The 18341-nt window shown below is 57.3% G+C and overlaps 7 protein-coding genes across 7 annotated transcripts; 5 read left to right on the top strand and 2 right to left on the bottom strand.

Annotated features, from left to right (window-relative positions):
- Window positions 1-474: 474 nt before the first annotated feature.
- Window positions 475-2324, top strand: B0T26DRAFT_754531 (major facilitator superfamily domain-containing protein; the record flags this gene model as incomplete). The annotated part of the gene is made up of 4 exons (XM_060445835.1): window positions 475-705; window positions 767-1670; window positions 1748-1908; window positions 1977-2324. 4 exons carry the CDS (start codon window positions 475-477, stop codon window positions 2322-2324), a joined length of 1644 nt encoding a protein of 547 aa, XP_060292602.1.
- A 2046-nt stretch (window positions 2325-4370) lies between these two features.
- Window positions 4371-5215, top strand: B0T26DRAFT_721099 (uncharacterized protein). Its single transcript, XM_060442519.1, has one exon. The coding sequence runs from the start codon at window positions 4701-4703 to the stop codon at window positions 4890-4892; it is 192 nt and encodes a 63-aa protein (XP_060292601.1). The 5' UTR covers window positions 4371-4700; the 3' UTR covers window positions 4893-5215.
- A 133-nt stretch (window positions 5216-5348) lies between these two features.
- B0T26DRAFT_400828 (uncharacterized protein) lies at window positions 5349-6546 on the top strand. The gene has a single exon (XM_060434816.1). The coding sequence runs from the start codon at window positions 5427-5429 to the stop codon at window positions 6183-6185; it is 759 nt and encodes a 252-aa protein (XP_060292600.1). The 5' UTR covers window positions 5349-5426; the 3' UTR covers window positions 6186-6546.
- A 1721-nt stretch (window positions 6547-8267) lies between these two features.
- B0T26DRAFT_625201 (major facilitator superfamily domain-containing protein) lies at window positions 8268-9924 on the bottom strand (the record flags this gene model as incomplete). Its single annotated transcript, XM_060436160.1, has 4 exons — window positions 8268-8438; window positions 8517-8605; window positions 8667-9119; window positions 9282-9924. Coding segments are annotated over 4 exons (1356 nt in total), but the record flags the coding sequence as incomplete, so codon positions are not given.
- Window positions 9925-11064: 1140 nt separating this feature from the next.
- B0T26DRAFT_622099 (uncharacterized protein) lies at window positions 11065-12360 on the top strand (the record flags this gene model as incomplete). Its single annotated transcript, XM_060436092.1, has 1 exon — window positions 11065-12360. A coding segment is annotated over one exon (1296 nt), but the record flags the coding sequence as incomplete, so codon positions are not given.
- A 517-nt stretch (window positions 12361-12877) lies between these two features.
- Window positions 12878-13471, bottom strand: B0T26DRAFT_721090 (Isochorismatase-like protein). The gene is made up of 2 exons (XM_060442518.1): window positions 13101-13471; window positions 12878-13050 (listed from the first exon to the last, which is right to left on the bottom strand). Exons 1-2 carry the CDS (start codon window positions 13443-13445, stop codon window positions 12910-12912), a joined length of 486 nt encoding a protein of 161 aa, XP_060292597.1. The 5' UTR covers window positions 13446-13471; the 3' UTR covers window positions 12878-12909.
- Window positions 13472-14371: 900 nt separating this feature from the next.
- On the top strand, window positions 14372-15888 carry B0T26DRAFT_721088 (alpha/beta hydrolase fold-domain-containing protein). The gene has a single exon (XM_060442517.1). The coding sequence runs from the start codon at window positions 14426-14428 to the stop codon at window positions 15515-15517; it is 1092 nt and encodes a 363-aa protein (XP_060292596.1). The 5' UTR covers window positions 14372-14425; the 3' UTR covers window positions 15518-15888.
- The last annotated feature ends 2453 nt before the right edge of the window (window positions 15889-18341 follow it).

The raw sequence follows: 18341 nt of genomic DNA, 5'->3' as shown, positions 1-18341 counted from the left end.
TGGTGCAAGAGCAAATGCACAAACAATTTAATTGTTGATTACCTTGTGTAACGTTCGGCTCGACTCAGAGACATTATGGATAGGGGTTGGGCATGTTCGTATTTACATGAGGCAGCGACCTTTTAATCCATCTCATGACTGAGGATATAGTGAGGTGAAAGTGAAGTGCACATTCAACCATTGGCGCACGGATTTAAGGTGTAGAGCCTGGACCCCAGAATCGCTCCCAGGTGCGAGGGCAGGAGGCAGGCAGATGCTCTTTCCGTCTGCTCACTTCCGACCCTCGTCGCCGGTCGCCCTAATGCGAGTACTCGCGTCTGCTAAAACAAGAAGCGGACCCGCTCAACTTTTCCATTCTTCGTTTTGCGCGACCACGTTTGCGAGCGAGCACCAACTTGACTTGCCGGCAAACCCACACTCATTTGATCTCGCTTATTTTGCCGATACCTCGTGTCGCACATTGTCGCCGTCACAATGTCCCGCCGATTCACTGAAGACGAAATCGAGCTGATCCCATCGGCGACTTGGCCGCCGGTGCGGCATACCGACGGCGCTGTTGACCCCGAATCGAGCGCCCAGGACACCACCGTGGGCGGCACCAGCGAGCATCAGCCTCTTTCTGGCTGGAAGCTCGCGGCCGTCGTTGCCTCGGTCACGTTTGTCGTGCTCCTCATGTACCTCGACACGTCGATTGTCTCAACTGCCGTACGTGTTCTATGTGTCTTTCTTACCTACCAGGCGCTTGACTAACAAAGCACAACACCAGGTCCCGCGAATCACGGACGAATTCCACTCGCTCGACGATATTGGCTGGTACATCAGCGTCTACCAGCTGGCCAGCGCCGCCTTCCAGCCGCTTTCCGGCAAGATCTACACCAAAATCAACATCAAGTGGGCCTTTCTTGCCTTCTTCGCCGTCTTCGAGGCCGGATCCGCCATCTGCGGCGCTGCCAGATCCTCTGCCATGTTCATCGGCGGCCGCGCTGTCGCCGGCATGGGCGCGGCCGGTCTCATGAACGGCTCGCTGACTATCGTCGCCAACTCTGTCCCTCTGAACCGCCGGCCGTCCATCACCGGTTTGATCATGGGCGTCGGGCAGCTTGGCATCGCTGGCGGACCGCTCATTGGAGGAGCCCTGACCGAGTACTCGACCTGGCGCTGGTGCTTCTACCTCAACTTGCCCATTGGTCTGGTTGCTGCCGTCGGCCTGTGCGCTGTCGACATCCCGGACCCAGTCCCCAAGCTCCTGACGCGGTCTTTCCTGTGGCGCATCCACGACGAACTGGACCTCGTGGGCTTCGCCCTCTTTGCGCCGTCTGCAGCCATGTTTTTGCTTGCTCTTCAGGGCGGCGGCAGCGGCACGTGGGCTTGGAAGTCTGCGACGGTGATCGGTCTCTTTTACGGCTCGGGCGCAACGTTTTTTTTCTGGCTGCTGTGGAACTGGCGCAAGGGAGAGGAAGCGCTGTTCCCTGTCCATCTGATCAAGGAGCAAAGTGTTTGGTCGAGTGCCATCACGGGAAGCTTCTCGCTTTGCGCTCTCTTCTTGGCAGCGTACTTTTTGCCCATCTATTTCCAGGCCATCAAGGGAACATCCCCGTTCATGAGTGGCGTCTCCATCTTGCCGAGCATTCTCAGCCAGCTCGTATTTGCGGGCATGTCGGGGATAGCTGGTAAGCGGCGCTTATCAAGTGATAATTTCTACTGATGGAGGAGCAACTGATTGTTAATGAATGATACACAAAAACAGTCGAACGCACGGGATTCGTCACTCCCTACCTCGGCGCCTCGGCTGTATTCCTTCTCCTGAGCAACGGCTTGCTCTCCACCCTGGGATCGAAAACGCCAGTTTCACTGTGGGCCACATTTCAGGTTCTCAATGGAATTGGCAGAGGCATAGGTCTACAAATGGTATATGGAGCTTTTGTTTTCCGGTCGTGACTGAACCTCAATCGCTGACATCTGTATGGTCCTAACAGCCAGCTCTGGTCTTGCAAGCGGGCAATCCCACGCACATGTCCATGAGCCTGGGGTTTCTCATCTTTCTCCAGTTCTTCTCGAGCTCGATCATCATGGCGGCGGCGAACATCATCTTCTACCAGGGACTGAGATCGAAACTGGCGGTGGATGCGCCAAATGTCAACGCCATGCAAATAATCGCGGCTGGGGCGACTGGCTTCCGCAAAATTGTCAGTGAGGCCGACCTCCCTAGCGTTCTGGCGGCGTATTCGACTTCGCTCGATGATGTCTTTATTCTAGGTGTCGGTGTGAGCGCCGTGATGCTGTTTGTCACCATGTTCATACCTTGGATGGATATCCGCCACTAGGAACCTCATTTCACGGGCTCATTTTACGGGTCCACATATTGGATGGGGGAGTTGGAGGGGGGGCACATTCTGTTCACATACATGACGGGATCATGGTCAAAGTAATTTGGGATATTATCGGGCCTGATGTATTTATTGAATCAGAACTCTCGGGGGTCATAGGCTAGGCTGGCCTGAACCAACGGGTCACCAGTAAGGATAGTGGTGGCCTGTCGGAGAGAACGAGCTCTTCGCACAAAAACAAGTAACTTTTTTGATATGATTTGCGACTTGAATAGTCACCACTGTCTGATCTTGGGACATTTTCCTGGTATTCCAGCTAACCCCGGATTGCCCACCCGCGGGTTGTTTGTCACGATTATCCGTACGACGCCAACTCCCAACTTGCAGCCCGGTTTGAAACTAGCCTGTGCCGCCCCAGCTGTCTTTTTGTCAGGACAACCGGCCCGCCTTGAGATCAGACGAGACCAAGAGTGGGTTTTGTATTACTAACACGAGCCAACACAATCAAGCAAGAGGGCCAACCGCTAAATGCCCTGTAGTACAGTATCGCCGCTTTCTGGGCTTGGTCCATGATTATAGCCGACCCATTCCAATTTCCAAACAACAACCAGTTTCAAGGCTGGCCGGACACAAACAATGCCACATCACCAGTGCCCTTAATAACGAGCCTCCTGATGTGTATAACCCCCCTTGTAGCATTCCTTTCCTAGCACCCTTCTAGTGTCTGCAGCTTTGCTGCAACTCTGCATCTCGCCAACCTCTCTAACTAGTCTCTTTGTTCCTCTTTAATCGCGCTATTCGTCTACATCCAATTCTATTGTCCATATTGCCCATTCCGCCAAGCCAAGACACTTTGTCCGCATTCGTAGTGCTAGCTGCTCACCTGGCTTCTCGAAACAGTCTTACCGTACCGAAAGCACCGGCTTTGGCGGGGGCCGCCACCATGAAGCCGCTAGCGTCCTTCTACCTCATTCCAAAGAGTCCGGCGGCGGTAGCTATCTGCGCTTACCATGTAGCCCGGGCGCCCGGGTCAACGACGTTGAAGCCGTCAAAACCCCGTTTTCCAAGATTTTTTCCATTCTGACGATTTCTTCGTTGCTACTCAGGCTGTTGGGCAACGCCGGGCCTAGATTTGTACGTAAATCAGCGAAAGGTCGTGGTATGCGGTTATCTGGTCTATTAAATTATAATATAATTTCTTAGCATGGTGATGTATTTCTGTGTTGTTGAGTCTGGCAACCTAGCTACCTAATTACCTTCACAACGTTTCATTTGCAGCAAGAGGGCCTCAAGACACCGGCTGGGCGTACCATGGTCTATATGTGAAAATGTAAATAGCGTCATTTTGACTTCCTCATTGCCCGGTAGGCCGCTGGGTGGCTGCAATGAAATTCAGCATTTTACCACATAAAAAGCAGCCCCTGTGGTGGAAGGTGCCAAGGACCCCCAGTAGAGTGCTCTGATCAAAGCTCTTGTTCAATTGCGAATTAAGAGAGCTGGGCTCTTGGGGTACTGCAAGTGTCTAGTTGAAAACTCGGTTCTTTTACAATTGTCGAAGTCTTGAGTGCCTATCCACGCACGGGCTTGGCAAGCTGCCCCGGTGCTGTAGTCAAGCCAGCTATAGGAGGGCATTGTGACTGCTTGGGAGGACACTCCGACTGTCAGGAGAGTCGATAACCGCATTGACAGGACTGTCAACAACTGTGTTGACAGGGCGCCAGGAAGGCTTCCTCCATGTATTCCTTGAGATTTGAGGACTTTAGATTACTGGCGCTTTCTTTGTTGCATGTTGTTCATGGTCACGTGATGGTGAGGTGTGCAGTCGGACCAGAGGAGGTGTAAGAAAGCCGCGACTTGGTTTGGCGGAACGTCGGGGAGAAGCTGACAACGACCCGGAACCCAGCGTGGCTGCCCGGGCACCCAGAGGTACTTCTGCAGGGGATTTTGACTGAAATACAGGGAGTTGGAAGTCACTTTTCTCGCAGGTTTTCACCGGGCGGACCGTTACGTGGTGGCTTGCTTGGAGTGCACTGAGCTTTCAAACCCCGACGGAGGTGTGTATTGCGCGTATTGATTGAAGCAAAGTTTCAATTTAGTTCCTCTTTGAGTTCCAGGCATGTGATTGGACCGTAAGGCCAAAGCACCACCCAACTTTGCCTTCTTTGCCGCTCTTGTGCCGAATCTCGATCCGTGGGTCCCTCTTTGGCATGCAGCCTGGCCAATGGAAGTGCGGCGTCTCTCGTCTTCGTAGAGGTGAAAGAGGGAAATGCGGCCCCCACCGCCAGTTGCACGCGCACCTTCCGCCGTCAAGTCGAAACCAACGGTGCCACTCGTGACTCAGCAGAATTTTTCAGACCCCATTCTGGAGAACAAATGACCATCATCATCCAACGCGCCCCCGGTCTGAAACTGCCTGTGCCGTCCCGGCTGCCCTTTCGTCCATTCATCAGGACGACCGGCCCATCTTCGGCCCATCTCCGGCCCATGACCCGTGGCCTGCCGCACCCCGACAGACATCAGACGACACCACCTTCAGACCGTAGGGGTTTGACTTTGGGGTGCTAACACGAGCCAACACAAGCCACCGCAAGCAAGCAAGAGGGCCAACTGCCAAAAGCCCTGTTGTTAGTACAGTACCGCCACCTTTTGGGCTTGACCATACATGGCCGACCGAATCCAAACGTCAACCAGTTTCAAGGCAGGCCGGACACAAATGATGCCACATTATTCACTGCCCCGAATAACGAGCCTTTAAGGCAAACGGGGCAAAAATGATGCCATATCATCGCTGCCCCGAAGAACGAGCCTTCTGATGTATATAAGCCACCTCGTAGTCTTCCATTCCCAAAATCAATGCTATTCTAGTGTCTACACCTCGCCAAGCTCTCTCTACAGCCCCTTCGTCCCTCTTTGACCGCCCCGCCCTCTTTGACCGCCCCGCCCTCTTTGACCGCCCCGCCCTCTTTGACCGCCCCGCCCTCTTTGACCGCCCCGCCCTCTTTGACCGCCCCGCCCTCTTTGACCGCCCCGCCCATCCACATCGAGTTCTATTGCAAAAGTCAAGCCACTCTTTCCGCATTCGCAGTGCTAGTTGCTCATATGGCATCCAACAAGCTTATCGTGCCGAAGGGGGCTTCCGACAAGCTTATCGTGCCGAAGGGAGCTTCCGACAAGCTTAGCGTGCCTTCGGAAGGGTCGACCTCCGGGAGGGCCTCCGCCGCAAAGCTGCCAGGTTCCTTCGGTTCCTTCGGTTCCTTTACCCTCTACCCATTTAATAGGTCGGCAAGAGTTATCTGCAATCATCCAAGCAATGAAAGCCACGTAACTGAGTTCCACGAGGAGATTCCGAATACTACTAAATGTATTATCCACAAAGTAATTCATGTTACCCCGGATTTAAAATCCAGGAAGGATGGATATCTGCTGTCCTTTGGTTATGGCAAGTCAAATGATATCCACCTTACCAGTCTCGATGATCATGTTGCCGCTGTCAAAGACCACCTTGCCGCTAAGATAGCCTTTGAGAATGCCAAAGTAGCAAAAGGACCTGTCAATCCGAATCTGGAGGCAGAGGAGGAGAGACTCGACGACTCTGGGCCTCCCCTTGTGATCTATTCCCAGGAACAGTGCTCCATCGCTCTCAAGGGAGCCGGCTTCGAACTCCACGACTGGACGACGACGAAAAGCTCCCTCGTGCGGAAAGTATATGCATCAGCTAAACCCGAAGAAATACCGATGCCGAATGGTTACTGCGCCATTCCGCCACAGCCTGCATCCAAGAGCGACGGGATACAAATACTTATGGGAAATGGAGAAGAACGGGCCATTTTCACGCTCCACTGGACAGAGCATAAATAGTACGTGGCTATCTCGGTTTAGTAGGTGATCTTAAGGGGGGGGGGTCAATTATAGACTTTATTAGCAGGGGCGTAGGAGGGGGTTCATCGCTTTAGATTACATTGTCCGTAGATTGGCAGACCTGGGCTTTGAGAGGCACTATAGATAGCTTAGGTATTGATCCTAACCTTGTGGGGTGCTTTGGAGTTTCATCAAATCAAGACTTTTCTCGGTGGTCGAAGTGGATAGAACATCTGTGAAGCGGAAAGCTTTTGATTGTAGTGAGACGGCGACGGAGTTTATTTACCGGGCAGACAACCTGTCAGTTGCAACTTGCAGGCCAGCCAGTCGACTTGAAGTGCCGACTCTCTCATGTTTTGGCGCCCAGAGGTTGCACTGCTTGCGTCATCCAGCGGCGGTGTTGTCACCATTGCGACTCTGACTTCAGGTTGAAACCAACCGTGTCCACTCAGCGGAAGCCAGTCTCAATTTCCGCGTACATGGCAGATTCCCCGCGGGTGTTGGCTCAAGGCGAAAAAAGATTCCCCGCTGTTCTGTGGCTTTGAAGACCTCCAAGTCGGTTGCAGAATTCCGTGAACGGCTGGCCGTTTTCAGCGTGAAGTGGGACTAATTAGGTAGACATCACAAGAGGTGGCTGAAGCTGTGCGCTTTCGGAATCCAGTTGGAGGTCTAGGACTCGGGTTGTCGAGAGATAGAAAAGAGGACGAACGAAAAGAGGACATCTAATAGCCAGAAGACAAATATCTAGGGCCCAGCCAAATTTTGCCAGTTGGGCGGCTGCAGTTTGAAGTTGTTACTTTTTTTATTTCTTTTTGGGGAGGGAAATGTGAGGGGCGGGGGGGGCGTGTTGAGAAAAGCTCGGGCAACTCTGCTGGAGAAATGGTGTAGGGTGGGGATTCTTCTATCGCTTCATCGCGTTGGATTATATTGATCGTGAATTAACAGAGCCGGGCTCTGCACGGGGTTAGAGATAATTTTTATAAATATTAGCCCCAAGCTTATCGAAGTACCTTGGGAGTTTCTTTAAATCGAGTCCGAGTCCTTTAGTCAGGTAACGGTGTGTCGTTACGCCAGCAGACAAAACAGGTAGGTATATACCTGTATGCCTGGATCTCTGGCAACAGCAGCTATAACTCCCACAACAAGCCCCCCAGGGTAACGGAGTTTCGTGCCAGGTCTAGCCAGCTATTTTTGAGACTTCCCGTGCAATAATGAAAGCCCAAGATTCCACACGAAGTTATTTCGACTGTTGTATCAGGAGAGAAGAATACCTCTGATGCACGAAAATAGCTTCATTCGTAGAGCGTTGGTGGGGGCCCCACTAATGGCGTTCGGCGCTAGCCGCACGCACTGGCCAGCCCCGCACTTGCGCACGTGCCACGTTTGGCACGTGACATAGCGGGGTCTGGGATTTCTAACCGTAGGGAAATCAGCCGCGCCCACCTAGCCTTAAAAAAATCATCACCTTTTACACCTTTTTCGCATCCCTCTCGGTTTTACCGCATCAACCTCTTTGAGGTAGACTTTTCAATTTCTATCCAATTTCTATCCAATCATCGGGCAACTAGTCAACCCTTGAAGCTTTCCAAGAAACATACTTCAACTCCCACTCTTTCCGCGTAAGTGTCGTTCCCGTAGAGTCCACGTATATGACGCTGCAATCGGTCTCGGCTTCGCCGCGAGCCTGGTGCAGAGCCTCCCTGAGTCTCATGGAAGATCTGCACATCTTCCGGCTCAAGGTGACGGAGAGCAAGACGCAGGACACGGTGGGCCCCCGGCCACCTATTGTCCTTGCGAGACGTTTTGTGCGACATTGTGGCTGTTGCCTGATGGTTTGGTAGCTGGGAATATCGGACAGATCCCGATTTGATCTTGTTTTGGTGAAAGAGATTGAGAAGGCTGGCAAAGGCTAGCTAGCAAGCTCAAAGAGAAGACGGGGATACTCGCGCCCTTCAACGTCTCACCGCAAACTTGAGCACACACACACACATGCACACATGCACACATGCAAGCGTCTTGACCATTTCATTATTCGTGTTACCATCTATTTTATTCACTGCCAGCAGCCTTGCCCCTTGCCACGCGTGCGGCGCGCCAGACGGGCCCGCGGCGGATCTCGACGTAGATGCACGGCAGCAGCAGGCAGCACAGCCCGCCGAGCAGCGTGTAGGTCCGGCCGTGGCCGAGGCGCTGCGTGGCCCGGTCGATGAGCGACACAAGGAGTGCCGCTAGGGAGCAGCGGACGAGGTTGGTCTTTTTTTTTGTTTCAAAAAGTTAGCAACATGTCTCTGTGGACGGGTTCGTGGCAAGTTGAGCGAGGGAGGCACGTACGCAGGCGATGACGCCAGAGCTCTGGTCGCGCACAATGTCGATCATGAGCGTCATGGTTGAGTTGAGCACCGCGATGGACGTGTAGCCGACTGCACGCCACACAAGTCAGTCTCACTGTCACTGTTCAGGAACAGGAGGGGGCGACTCAACGGATCACCTGCACGACCAACGGCGCCGCAATAGACACGCGCGCGTGAATGCACCAGCCCCAGGCGATGACGGCAGCAATAAACACGAGCAGCAGGGCGGGGCTCATGCGCAGGCGGGCGTGCTCGACGGGGACCGCCGCACCACTACTCTCTCTCTCGGTGACGAGCCGGGCGTAGTCGCGGTCCAGCAGCTTGCCCGTCACGGCCGAGCCGAGCACCATGCCGACGCCCGTCGACAGATAACAAATACCCACCAGCGTCTCGGAGAGGAACGGGTACGTGGCGGTGAACGCCGACGACATGGTCGACATGACGGTGTAGTTGACGGCGTACACGGTGCCCGTGAACCCCAGCGTCAGCGCAATGTCCGGGAACAGCAACAGCCGGAACGGGTTCGTGCTGCTGCGGCGGCTTGGCTGCGGCGGCCCAGGGGCCCTAGTCTTCTCAGACACGCCTTGCTGCTGCGTGGTGGTGGTGATGGTGGTGTTGGTGGTGGTGGTGGTGGTGGTGGTGGTGGTGGTGGTGGTGGTGCTGCTGCTGCTGTCCGAACCCGCACCCTTGTCCACCGCGTCCTGCTCGACTTGCCGCCGGCCGACAACATGCAGCAGCGGGCCACGCGGGAACGTGGGCTGGCAGGCGGGAGTGCCGCTGCCGATACCGTACCTGGCCACCGCGGCAGCCAGCGTCTCTGGCAGGAACAGCAGCACGGCGGCGAGACAAGCAGCCGCCGAGACGGTCAAGAACCAGAAGATGCTGCGCCAGCCGAGGCGCTCCGACAGCACGCCGCCCAGCGCCGGGCCGATGCACGGCGCGAGCATGGGGCCGAGGTTGAAGGTCCCGAAGAAGGAGCCGCGCTCGGATGGGGCCGCGATGTCGGCAATAACACCGGCGCCGAGCGAGATGGTGCTAGCGCAGCCGGCGGCCTGCAGCGCGCGCAGAAGTAGGAGCAACCAGAAGGCGGACGCCGGGCACAGGGCGAGCCCGAGGCTCGACCCGGCAAGAATCAACAGGCACGCGGCCAGCAGCGGGCGCCGGCCGTGGCGGTCCGACAGCGGGCCCCACAGCATCGGCGACGCGCCCTGCAGCGCCAGGTACACGGTCACGCTGAGGTTGATGTCCTCGGCCGACCGCCCGAACACGGCCGCCAGCGCCGGCATGGCCGGGAAGTAGATGTTGGCCGGCAGCGGGCTGAACAAGCCTGCTACGGCTACCATGCCGACGAGCGTCCATTTGCCGGACCGCGTGTAGATGCTGGGCGGCGCCGAGTCGTAGTCGTGGGGGGGTGGTGCCTGTGGGTGTGGTGGGTGTGGTGGGTGGTCTGCTGTGGTCGTGGCCGTAGCAGGGTGGTCTGCTGTAGCGGTGGCCGTGGCGGAGTGGTTTGCTGTGGCCGTGGCCGTAGCCGTGGCCGTCTTGGTTGTGGTCTCTTCCGGCATGGCTGAGGATGGGCCTTAGGTCGAGGTTGAGGGAGGACAAAACTAGACGCAATTCACTTGTGTACCTGGACAAGGTAGGGAGGAAGTCCAGTGGCCTGTCTCTCTTCTTGTCCTTCCCAGCCGTGCAGAGGACGGCGAACTGCCTTCCATTTCTCGCGCTGCCCGTTCCGACCCCGGCGGAAACTGCTGGCTGGCAAGCTAGCTAGATATCATGGCACATGCACAAGCAGGAGCTGGTTGGCGGTTCCTGGCCGGGAACGGTGCCGGGAACAAGACATGGCGCTCCACTAGTTATCAGCCGACCCGGTGGAGCCAAGTGCGCTACCCGATGGAGCAACCGGGTGTGTGGATCCAGGATGGAGGAGGATTCAGGGGTCAGGGGTCACCCGCCCGCTAGCCTCCGGCACCGGCACGCCTAGCACGCCAGCCGGCCCGGCAGCAGGACAAGGGGCTGGGGGCTGATAGCGCACGCAGGCAGTCGCGCAGCCATCTCAGAATACGACACACAACAACGCCCAAGGAATGGAGCAGCAGCAGCAGCAGCTGCAGCAGCAGCCGCCGTCGCCGGCAGCAACCCTACCCCTCTCGACCCTCAAGCGCATGCCCAAGGCCTGCCGGCGGTGCAGACGGCTGCGGACCAAGTGCGCCAACGGCAACCAGGGCAGCGAGGCACCGTGCGAACCGTGCCGCAGGGCCGGCGCCGACTGCAGCTTCCCGGGCCGCGGCGAGCCCGACGCCGACCGCGCGTTCCGGCGACACGCACAGTCACGCACCCACTCCACGCCGCGGCGATCTCACTCGGACGGCAGCAGTATTAGCACCAGCACCAGCACCAGCACCAGCACCAGCACCAGCACCAGCACCAGCTCCGGCACCAGCACCAGCTCCGGCGCCATCACCGCGTACATCCCTACCCTGCCCCTAACCCTCGCCGACGCGCCGCCGCGCACGCCCGGGTGGGAGAGCCTGCCGCCGCACGGCGAGGTGGTGCAGGGCGTCGAGAGCCTGACGACGTCCTTCTTCCAGCTGGGCTTCGTGCCGCGGCTGCTCTTCTCGTCGGCGCTGCGCGAGCGGCCCGAGACGGTCAGCCTGTTCCTGGTGTTCAGCATCCTGGCCGTGTCGGCGCCGTTCACGCCCAGTCTGGTAACCCGGTACGGCGGCAGCGGCAGCCGCGCAACGCAGGCCTTCCTGCGCGGCGCGTCGGCCTTCGTGCCGCAGCACATGTTCGAGTCGAGCCTCGAGGCGGTGCAGGCGTTTTTCCTCTTGAGCATTGCCGAGTGGGGGAACGGCGACAAGAACCGCAGCCTCGTGTACATGGGGATTGCGGTCCGGCTCGCGGGCATCATGCGCCTGCACCGCGAGGAGGCGTACCGGCTACCAGACGGAAGCAGCGCTGAGGCAGTGGCGCGGTCCGAGGGCGCGCGCCGCACCTTCTGGATGCTCGAGACGTTTGAGAACTTGCACTCGGGCGCCGGCTCGCCCATCGCCTTCTCGTACGCCGACATGACGGTGCTGCTGCCGTGCGACGAGCGCGACTTCACCTTTGGCGTGCGCCCGTACCGCCGCGCCGCGCTGATGGGCACGCCGCCGGCGCTGGCCAACCCGGCGCTCACGCGGCTGCCAGCGCCCGAGCGCTCGCTGTTCGCCACGCTGCTGCAGACGCACAGCCTTTGGGGCCGCGTGGCGCGGCTGGCCGGTGCCGGCGACGCCGCCATGATGCAGCCCGGCAGTGCCGCGCCTGGCTCGGGCGGGCCGCGCATCGACGCCGGCGACTACGCGCGGCTGGCCGGCGAGCTGGCCGGCTTCGAGCGCGACCTGCCGGCGCAGCACGCCTGGTCCGTGTGGAACCTGCGCGCCTTCAAGCTCGAGGGCCAAGACCTGGCCTTCCTGTCGACCGTCATGATCCTGCGCCTGAGCAACGTCATCCTGCGCCGCAGCCACCTCGACGGCCTGCTCAACGCCGCCGCGCGGTCGGGGACAGCGTCTGACGACAGGGCGTGGCAGCCCGTCGCCGGCCAGCTGTACGCGGACATGCTGGTGCTGCACGAGCAGATATCGGCCTTCTTTGCGCACCGCGCGCCTGCCCACGGATACCCGGCGCTGGTCGTCTTCTGCGCCTACGTGTGCGGCTCGCTGGCTAACCGCCTGCACCGCCAGCCGCAGCTGTGTGTGGCCGTTGCGCCGCAAGCCCTGGCCGTGCTGCGCTCGTCTGTTCGTGGTCTTGCGAGCCTGCACGTCGCCTGGCCGTTTGCGCAGCGCTGGCACCGCGCGCTCGTCAAGGCGACCGAGGACATTGGACTGGGCCTTGATAGTGATGGCGAGCGTGTGCCGTTTGCGGGTGGCGGCGCGGTTGGTGTTGGTGTCGGTGTTGGTGGCGGCGCGGTTGGTGTTGGTGTCGGTGTTGGTGGCGGCGCGGTTGGTGTTGGTGTCGGTGTTGGTGTCGGTGTTGGTGATGGTGATGGTGTTGGTGTCGGTGTCGGTGTCGGTGTCGGCGCCGGCGCCGGTGTTGGTGTCGGTGTTGATGGTGTTGTTGCTGTTGTCGGGGCGGCCGAGACTTGCGAGCTGCAGTTCAATGACCCGCTACAGTTCAATGACCCGCTGCCGCTCGACTCGATGCTGGGCGCGTTTGACATGGACGCGTGGGACGCCGTCGAGGGCTTGGACGGGCCGTGGTCGGTGCCGACGAGCCCCTGAGCTGGCGGATGCATGTGGAACGCGCGTGTCATAAGTAACCATGATTAATTAGGGTCTGGATAAATAACTGAACATGACTTCGTGTGATATCATCTGCCTGCTATGAACATGGATAAATCATGGCTCCTTCGCCCACCCCGCCGACAGCCGCGCCAGCGCCTCGTCCTCGTCGACGACGTCGGCGTACTTGGAGTCGAGGTCGAACAGGTTGGCCTGCTGGATCTCGGGCGTGCGGTCTCCACAGGCCGCCGCGACGAGCTGGTCCAGCCGTTAGTAAGAGACGCGCAAGATGGACAGGCAAGACATACCATCGGTCGGAAGCCGTTCTGCATGGCGTCGAGCGTCGTGGCCCGCACGCAGCCCGACGTGCTGACGCCGCAGATGACCAGCGTGTCGACGTTGAGGACCTGCCGCCGCCAAGTCAGCCCCTTTCTTCTTCTCCGGGTGAGCACAAACAAGGAGGTGACGGTACGCACATGCAGACTCGCCGCCAGCGTGGTCCCGAAGAAGGCGCTAGCATACTTCTTGACCACCACCGTATCCCGCGGCTGCGGTGCCAGGCCGGGGAGGCACGCCGCCAGGCCGCGCGGGTCGCCGGCCTGCCACACGTCGAGCACCTTGGCCTTGCGCCAGAACAGTCCGGCGTCGGCCATGTCGGGGTCCGCGTACTCGACCTGGCTCCACACCACGGGCACGCCGCCGGCGCGTGCGGCAGCGACGAGCCGCCGCATCGCGTCGGGCGCTGCCTCGGCTGCCGCGTGGCCCAGCAGCGAGAGCGGCGACCCTGCCGTCCAGTATGCCGCGCACACGTCGATTATCAGCAGTGCAGGCCGCGAGCCCCAGCCCATGCGGTTCGCGAACCCTGACCGCACGTATGATTCTAATGAGGTGTGCGAGACGGCCATTGTGTGTGTGTGTGTGTGTGTGTGTGTGTGTGTGTATGTGTATGTGTGTGTGTGTGTGTATGTATGTGTGTGTGTGTATGTGTGTGGGTGGGTGTGCCAGTGCCAGTGTGGGTGTGCCAGTGTGGGTGGGTGGGTGTGCCAGTGTGGGTGTGGATGGTGATTAGGACGAGGAACAGGATATGAAACGGGAAAAGAAATGCTATGCGACGAAAGTGTTTGTAGACTAGAGTGTGAAATCAAGGTAGAGAATTGGAATAGTTGGTAGCTAACCAATAGGTTTCCATGTCGCATCCGCAACGAGGTCGACATGGTCCAGTCGCTTGGTCCAGTCGCCATCTCGCCTTTTGCCGGCCGGCACCACGATCAGCGAACCCACCCGCGCTATCAGGGCGATATCCCAGCATGGGCACCAGACCGGCCGGCAGTGGAGCGCGCGGTGGGGTCGGTGCCGTGCCGGCGCGTCTTGGCTGGGAAAGAGAAGGGGCCAACACTTTACCCCTTTAGGACACGGGACACGGAGGCGGGGCCCCCTTTTCAGGCGATAACAGTTAAACGTTGAGCAAATAAATAGAGACGGCATGAAAAATGGCGAGAGTCAACATAGTGACGTTGACGCATTGGGAATGAAAACTGAACCCCAAAATAATAAGCGAATTGAATGACACGTTCCCCCCCTGACTGGCGCATCACCGATCAACAAATAAACAACCAACCAACCAACCACCAACATGCCTTCCCACACCACCACAACCGGCACAACCACCAACATGCCTTCCCACACCATCACAACCGGCACAACCCGGCCCATCTACCAGCCCTTGCACCCGTCCGCCCGCCCGCTCCTCGACCCAGAATACGTGGCCTTCCACGACGCGCACCTGCAATACATCCTGCCCGACGACCGCAAGCCATGGGACGGGTCCGCGCGGGCGGGCCACGGCGGCGCGATGCCGCCGACCGAAAGCCCACCAGTTCCCGTCGGCCGCGTCCTCGACATACACAGCATAGCAGGCCGGTACGACGTGCGCATCTTCACGCCACCGCCCCTTCCATCAGGCTCTGGAGGAGCGCCGTGGCCCGTGTTCCTGTGGTTCCATGGCGGGGGCTGGTGCGTGGGCGACGTGTCGCACAACAACGACGCGTGCGCGCTGATCTGCACGCGCGCGCGCTGCGTCGTCGTCGCCGTGGGCTACCGCCTAGCGCCGGAACATGTATTCCCGGCCGCCATCGACGACGCCGCGCACGCGCTGCGCTGGGCGCGGCACGCGCACGGCCTGGCTGCGCATCTCGGGTCTGGAGAGGCCCTCGACCCGTCGCGCGTCGCGGTCGGCGGCCTGTCGGCCGGCGGGCAGCTCGCCGCGTCGCTGGCGTTTGAGGAGGGCGGCGAAGACCTGGCGTTTGCGCTGCTGGTGGTGCCCGTGGTCGACAGCACGGCGACGGTGGGCACCACGTGGGCGCGCAACGCCGACGCGCCGTGGCTGACACCCAAGCGCATGGCGTGGTACCGGGATATGTATTTCCGAGGGAAAGACGAGGAAGACAGGCGGCACTGGCGCGCGTCGCCCAACTTTGCCCCCGCGGCGCTGCTCGCGCGCAGCCCGCGCACGTGGATCGCTGTTGCCGAGCGGGACCTGCTCGCGCCCGAGGCGGAGGGGTATGCGGAGCAGCTGGCGGCGGCCTGGGACGGCGAGGGCGTAAAGGACAGGGAGGTGGTCGTCAAGGTCTACCAGGGGTCGACGCACTCGATTCTGGCGCTGAATGGTGAGTTTTCTACCGCGGCCCTCTTTGCCTGGTTTTGTGGTGTGCCGTGTGAAAGCTGACTGGACGCGGTGTAGGCGTGCTCGAAAAGGGGCGGCAGCTGCTGAATGACTTGGCGGACCAGGCAGCCCGGTGGTTCAAGGGCGATGTAGATGAGGGGAAGACGGAAGTGTTGTGATGTCTTTGAGTGGTTCAGCAGAGATGGGATGGCATGTGCTTATGGTTCAGTGTAGATGTCTAACTTGTAACCACGTTGCACGAGCCCCCTCTTATTGATTTGCACGTCCAAGTGATAAAGAACCCGACTGGAAGCATTCTACCGTGTGCAACCAAGTGCAACCAAGTGCAACCAATTAGTAGATACTGTATCACGCGCATTCACAGGGCAACGGAAATGAAGCATTTGATGCAGGGAGGTAAGGCTTGAATTGTCTGAAAAGGTCTAATCTTTTGTTTCCTTTGGCAGGGCCAAAAGTCTCTTTTTTATAGTTATGAATAGTGGCAAAAGCTGGTGGCGAAGAATCACATAGCAGCTTCTAGATCTTTCTTGCTCACTAATCCCAATATTGTGACATACTGCTTAGAAACGCATGGTACATACAATCAAACACTGTTTTTTTTTTGAGCCTTAACTCTCTACCCAAATAACCGACGGAGCCGTCATGGGTCACGGATTAGCAAGTAGGCTGTAGACAATAGCAAAGTCAAAGCAATTAGGTCTAGTACCTATCTGGCCCGTGATCAAAGTTGACAGTGGCTTGAAGGGTCTGAATTGTCTGTCCAAATCCAATCTAATAATACAGGAAAGAAGGCCTTTTATGCTTCCAAGAAAAGGACAAAGGAAACCTGGTTCAACAGTCTATTCAGTCGTACTACGTAAGGGACTCAGCCGTAGCAAGGGAGAAAAAAGAGGGCATTCGGAAGTCCGGGAGCCCGAAAAAAGGTATCAGGGCTGAAAGTAACGAATGAAGGGATGTGCAGGGATATGCAGGTATGTGACTTGACAATGTGGCTCCAAAGTGGGCCAAGAGTGGGTCAAAAGTGGGCGACAACCTAAGTACGAAGGCTCAGGCCAAAAAAAAGCGTCACCTTGGCCAGTGCGCAACAAAATCAAGCCACGGACCAAAAGAGGCATAGCAAAACCACCCCCCTGGTCAAGCCAACCGAGGAAAAAGAAACAAAAGAACACAGCTTCTTCAAAATGGAAGATTTTTTAATTCTGACAACTGCGTTGAGCTCGCTGCATTACTAGCTTCATTCTCGTATGCATCACGATGACTGCGCGCAAGAAAACATGGTCGCAGGGCACTTCCAGGAAGAGTAAGGCCAATGGCAAGGCCAAAGTGGGTGGTGTTTTTGAGTGGAGGCAACAATTACAATGAGGGTCGGCCAGCCCCTGAAAACTCGGATGCGAAGGTAAACTGGGACCTCGATGTGCTCGAGGATGCAGACGTCCTAGAGCCTCTGACAGAGGAAGAATCAGGCGCCGAGGATGAAGCGGAAGACGACGAGTAGATTGGTCATTTTTGTAGCTAGATTGGACTTTTTTTGAAGTAGTTGTGTCGTTTGGAATATTACCTCTTTTTTTCCTTTGGTCATTATTGTGGCTATATTGAGTGGCAGTGCACGGTGGCGGTTTGCTTGGTGCGCACTAGCCAAAGTGACCCTTTTTTTTGGCCTGAGCCTTCGTACAAAGACGTAAATTCTGTCTTCTCGACTTCATTTCTACACCTAGTGTTTCTCGACTGGGGGCCGGCCAGTTCTGAAATCCGTTCCGGGGATCGGTCCGTCGTACTAGCGGGCTCTTTTATATCATTTCTTGCTCAGAGATTCCATCCGTTACATGATGTTGAACCGGTGCAAAAACTGTTGGAACAGCGGCATTCATGACCGTACTTTTGGTGCGGAGGGAGGTAGCGCAAGGCACGTGCCGGCTCACGCGGTACGTGAGCGCACGGGGCCTGCGTGCCGATCCACCAAAACCAAGCCCTCCCAGAAACCTTAGTTACTTCTGTAGACAATCAATGAACAATCATTACCCCCCAACTGTAGTACTACTACGAACCATTCCGGAATACCACGAACAAAAACATCACACTACACCACCACACCACCACACCACACCACACCACCATACAGCGACAACAGCAACAAAAAAGACAGAAAGAAACACCAAGGCTGCCTCACAAAGTACAGGCACAAGTATCCATAGACAGGTAGTTAAAGATAACAAAGACAATTTTAGTGTGTGCGTGGTGATGGGTATAAGCCGTTTATTTTTGTGTTAGATCCAACTGTGGAAGTGGCTCCTAGAATAGACGAAATATTACATAGCAATGGAAAAGGTACAATTGCGGTACTGGTCCTGGGATCTCAATCCACAAAAAAAGACGTAATGTCCACGGAACGCTGGAAAGAGAAGGTACCTTGTGGAGCGATACCAATCTCTAATCAGAGGAAGGGCGGGCTAAGAAAAAAGGAACGATTTCGTACCGGATTACATCGGGTAAGGGTGTAAACAAACCCCTTATTATCCCGGCCCCTGAACCCCTAATCAATGTTAGCAAGCACGCATTGGTTTTTCTCACAATTGGGTTCGGTCGTCTATATAATACAGGAACATTTATAATACTGGAACATCAGATAAAACACCCAAGCTTCAGAATAAGGAATAGAACGCCATCCGAGCGCAGCGAGCAGCCCGCCGCAGGCGCCCCCGGAGGGCCGCCGGAGGCAAGAAGGAAAGAAAAGGGGCCGTTCAGCTCCCTTGACTGGCAAGGTAGCGAGCGTCCTTACCGTTTTCTGTTGTGTTTCGTCTGCTCAAGGAGGCACTTCGACGGTTAGATCTACCGCAAATGTGAAATGTCTTACACCCATCACCACTCA

Source organism: Lasiosphaeria miniovina (assembly GCF_030549165.1).
Source record: "Lasiosphaeria miniovina strain SMH2392-1A chromosome Unknown B0T26scaffold_6, whole genome shotgun sequence".
Classification (NCBI taxonomy): domain Eukaryota; kingdom Fungi; phylum Ascomycota; class Sordariomycetes; order Sordariales; family Lasiosphaeriaceae; genus Lasiosphaeria; species Lasiosphaeria miniovina.
The sequence above is the reverse complement of the archived record's forward strand: the minus strand, read 5'-3'. Positions and strand labels throughout refer to the sequence as shown.

What these genes read in the sequence shown, in the direction of transcription:
- B0T26DRAFT_721099 (XM_060442519.1), top strand. Translation starts at nt 4,701, where the DNA reads ATGACCATCATCATCCAACGCGCCCCCGGTCTGAAACTGCCTGTGCCG.
- B0T26DRAFT_400828 (XM_060434816.1), top strand. Translation starts at nt 5,427, where the DNA reads ATGGCATCCAACAAGCTTATCGTGCCGAAGGGGGCTTCCGACAAGCTT.
- B0T26DRAFT_721090 (XM_060442518.1), bottom strand. Translation starts at nt 13,445, where the DNA reads ATGGCCGACGCCGGACTGTTCTGGCGCAAGGCCAAGGTGCTCGACGTG. An exon ending in AGAACGGCTTCCGACCGATG is followed by an intron (nt 13,051 to 13,100) that starts GTATGTCTTGCC and finishes CGGCTGGACCAG; the next exon opens with CTCGTCGCGGCGGCCTGTGG.
- B0T26DRAFT_721088 (XM_060442517.1), top strand. Translation starts at nt 14,426, where the DNA reads ATGCCTTCCCACACCACCACAACCGGCACAACCACCAACATGCCTTCC.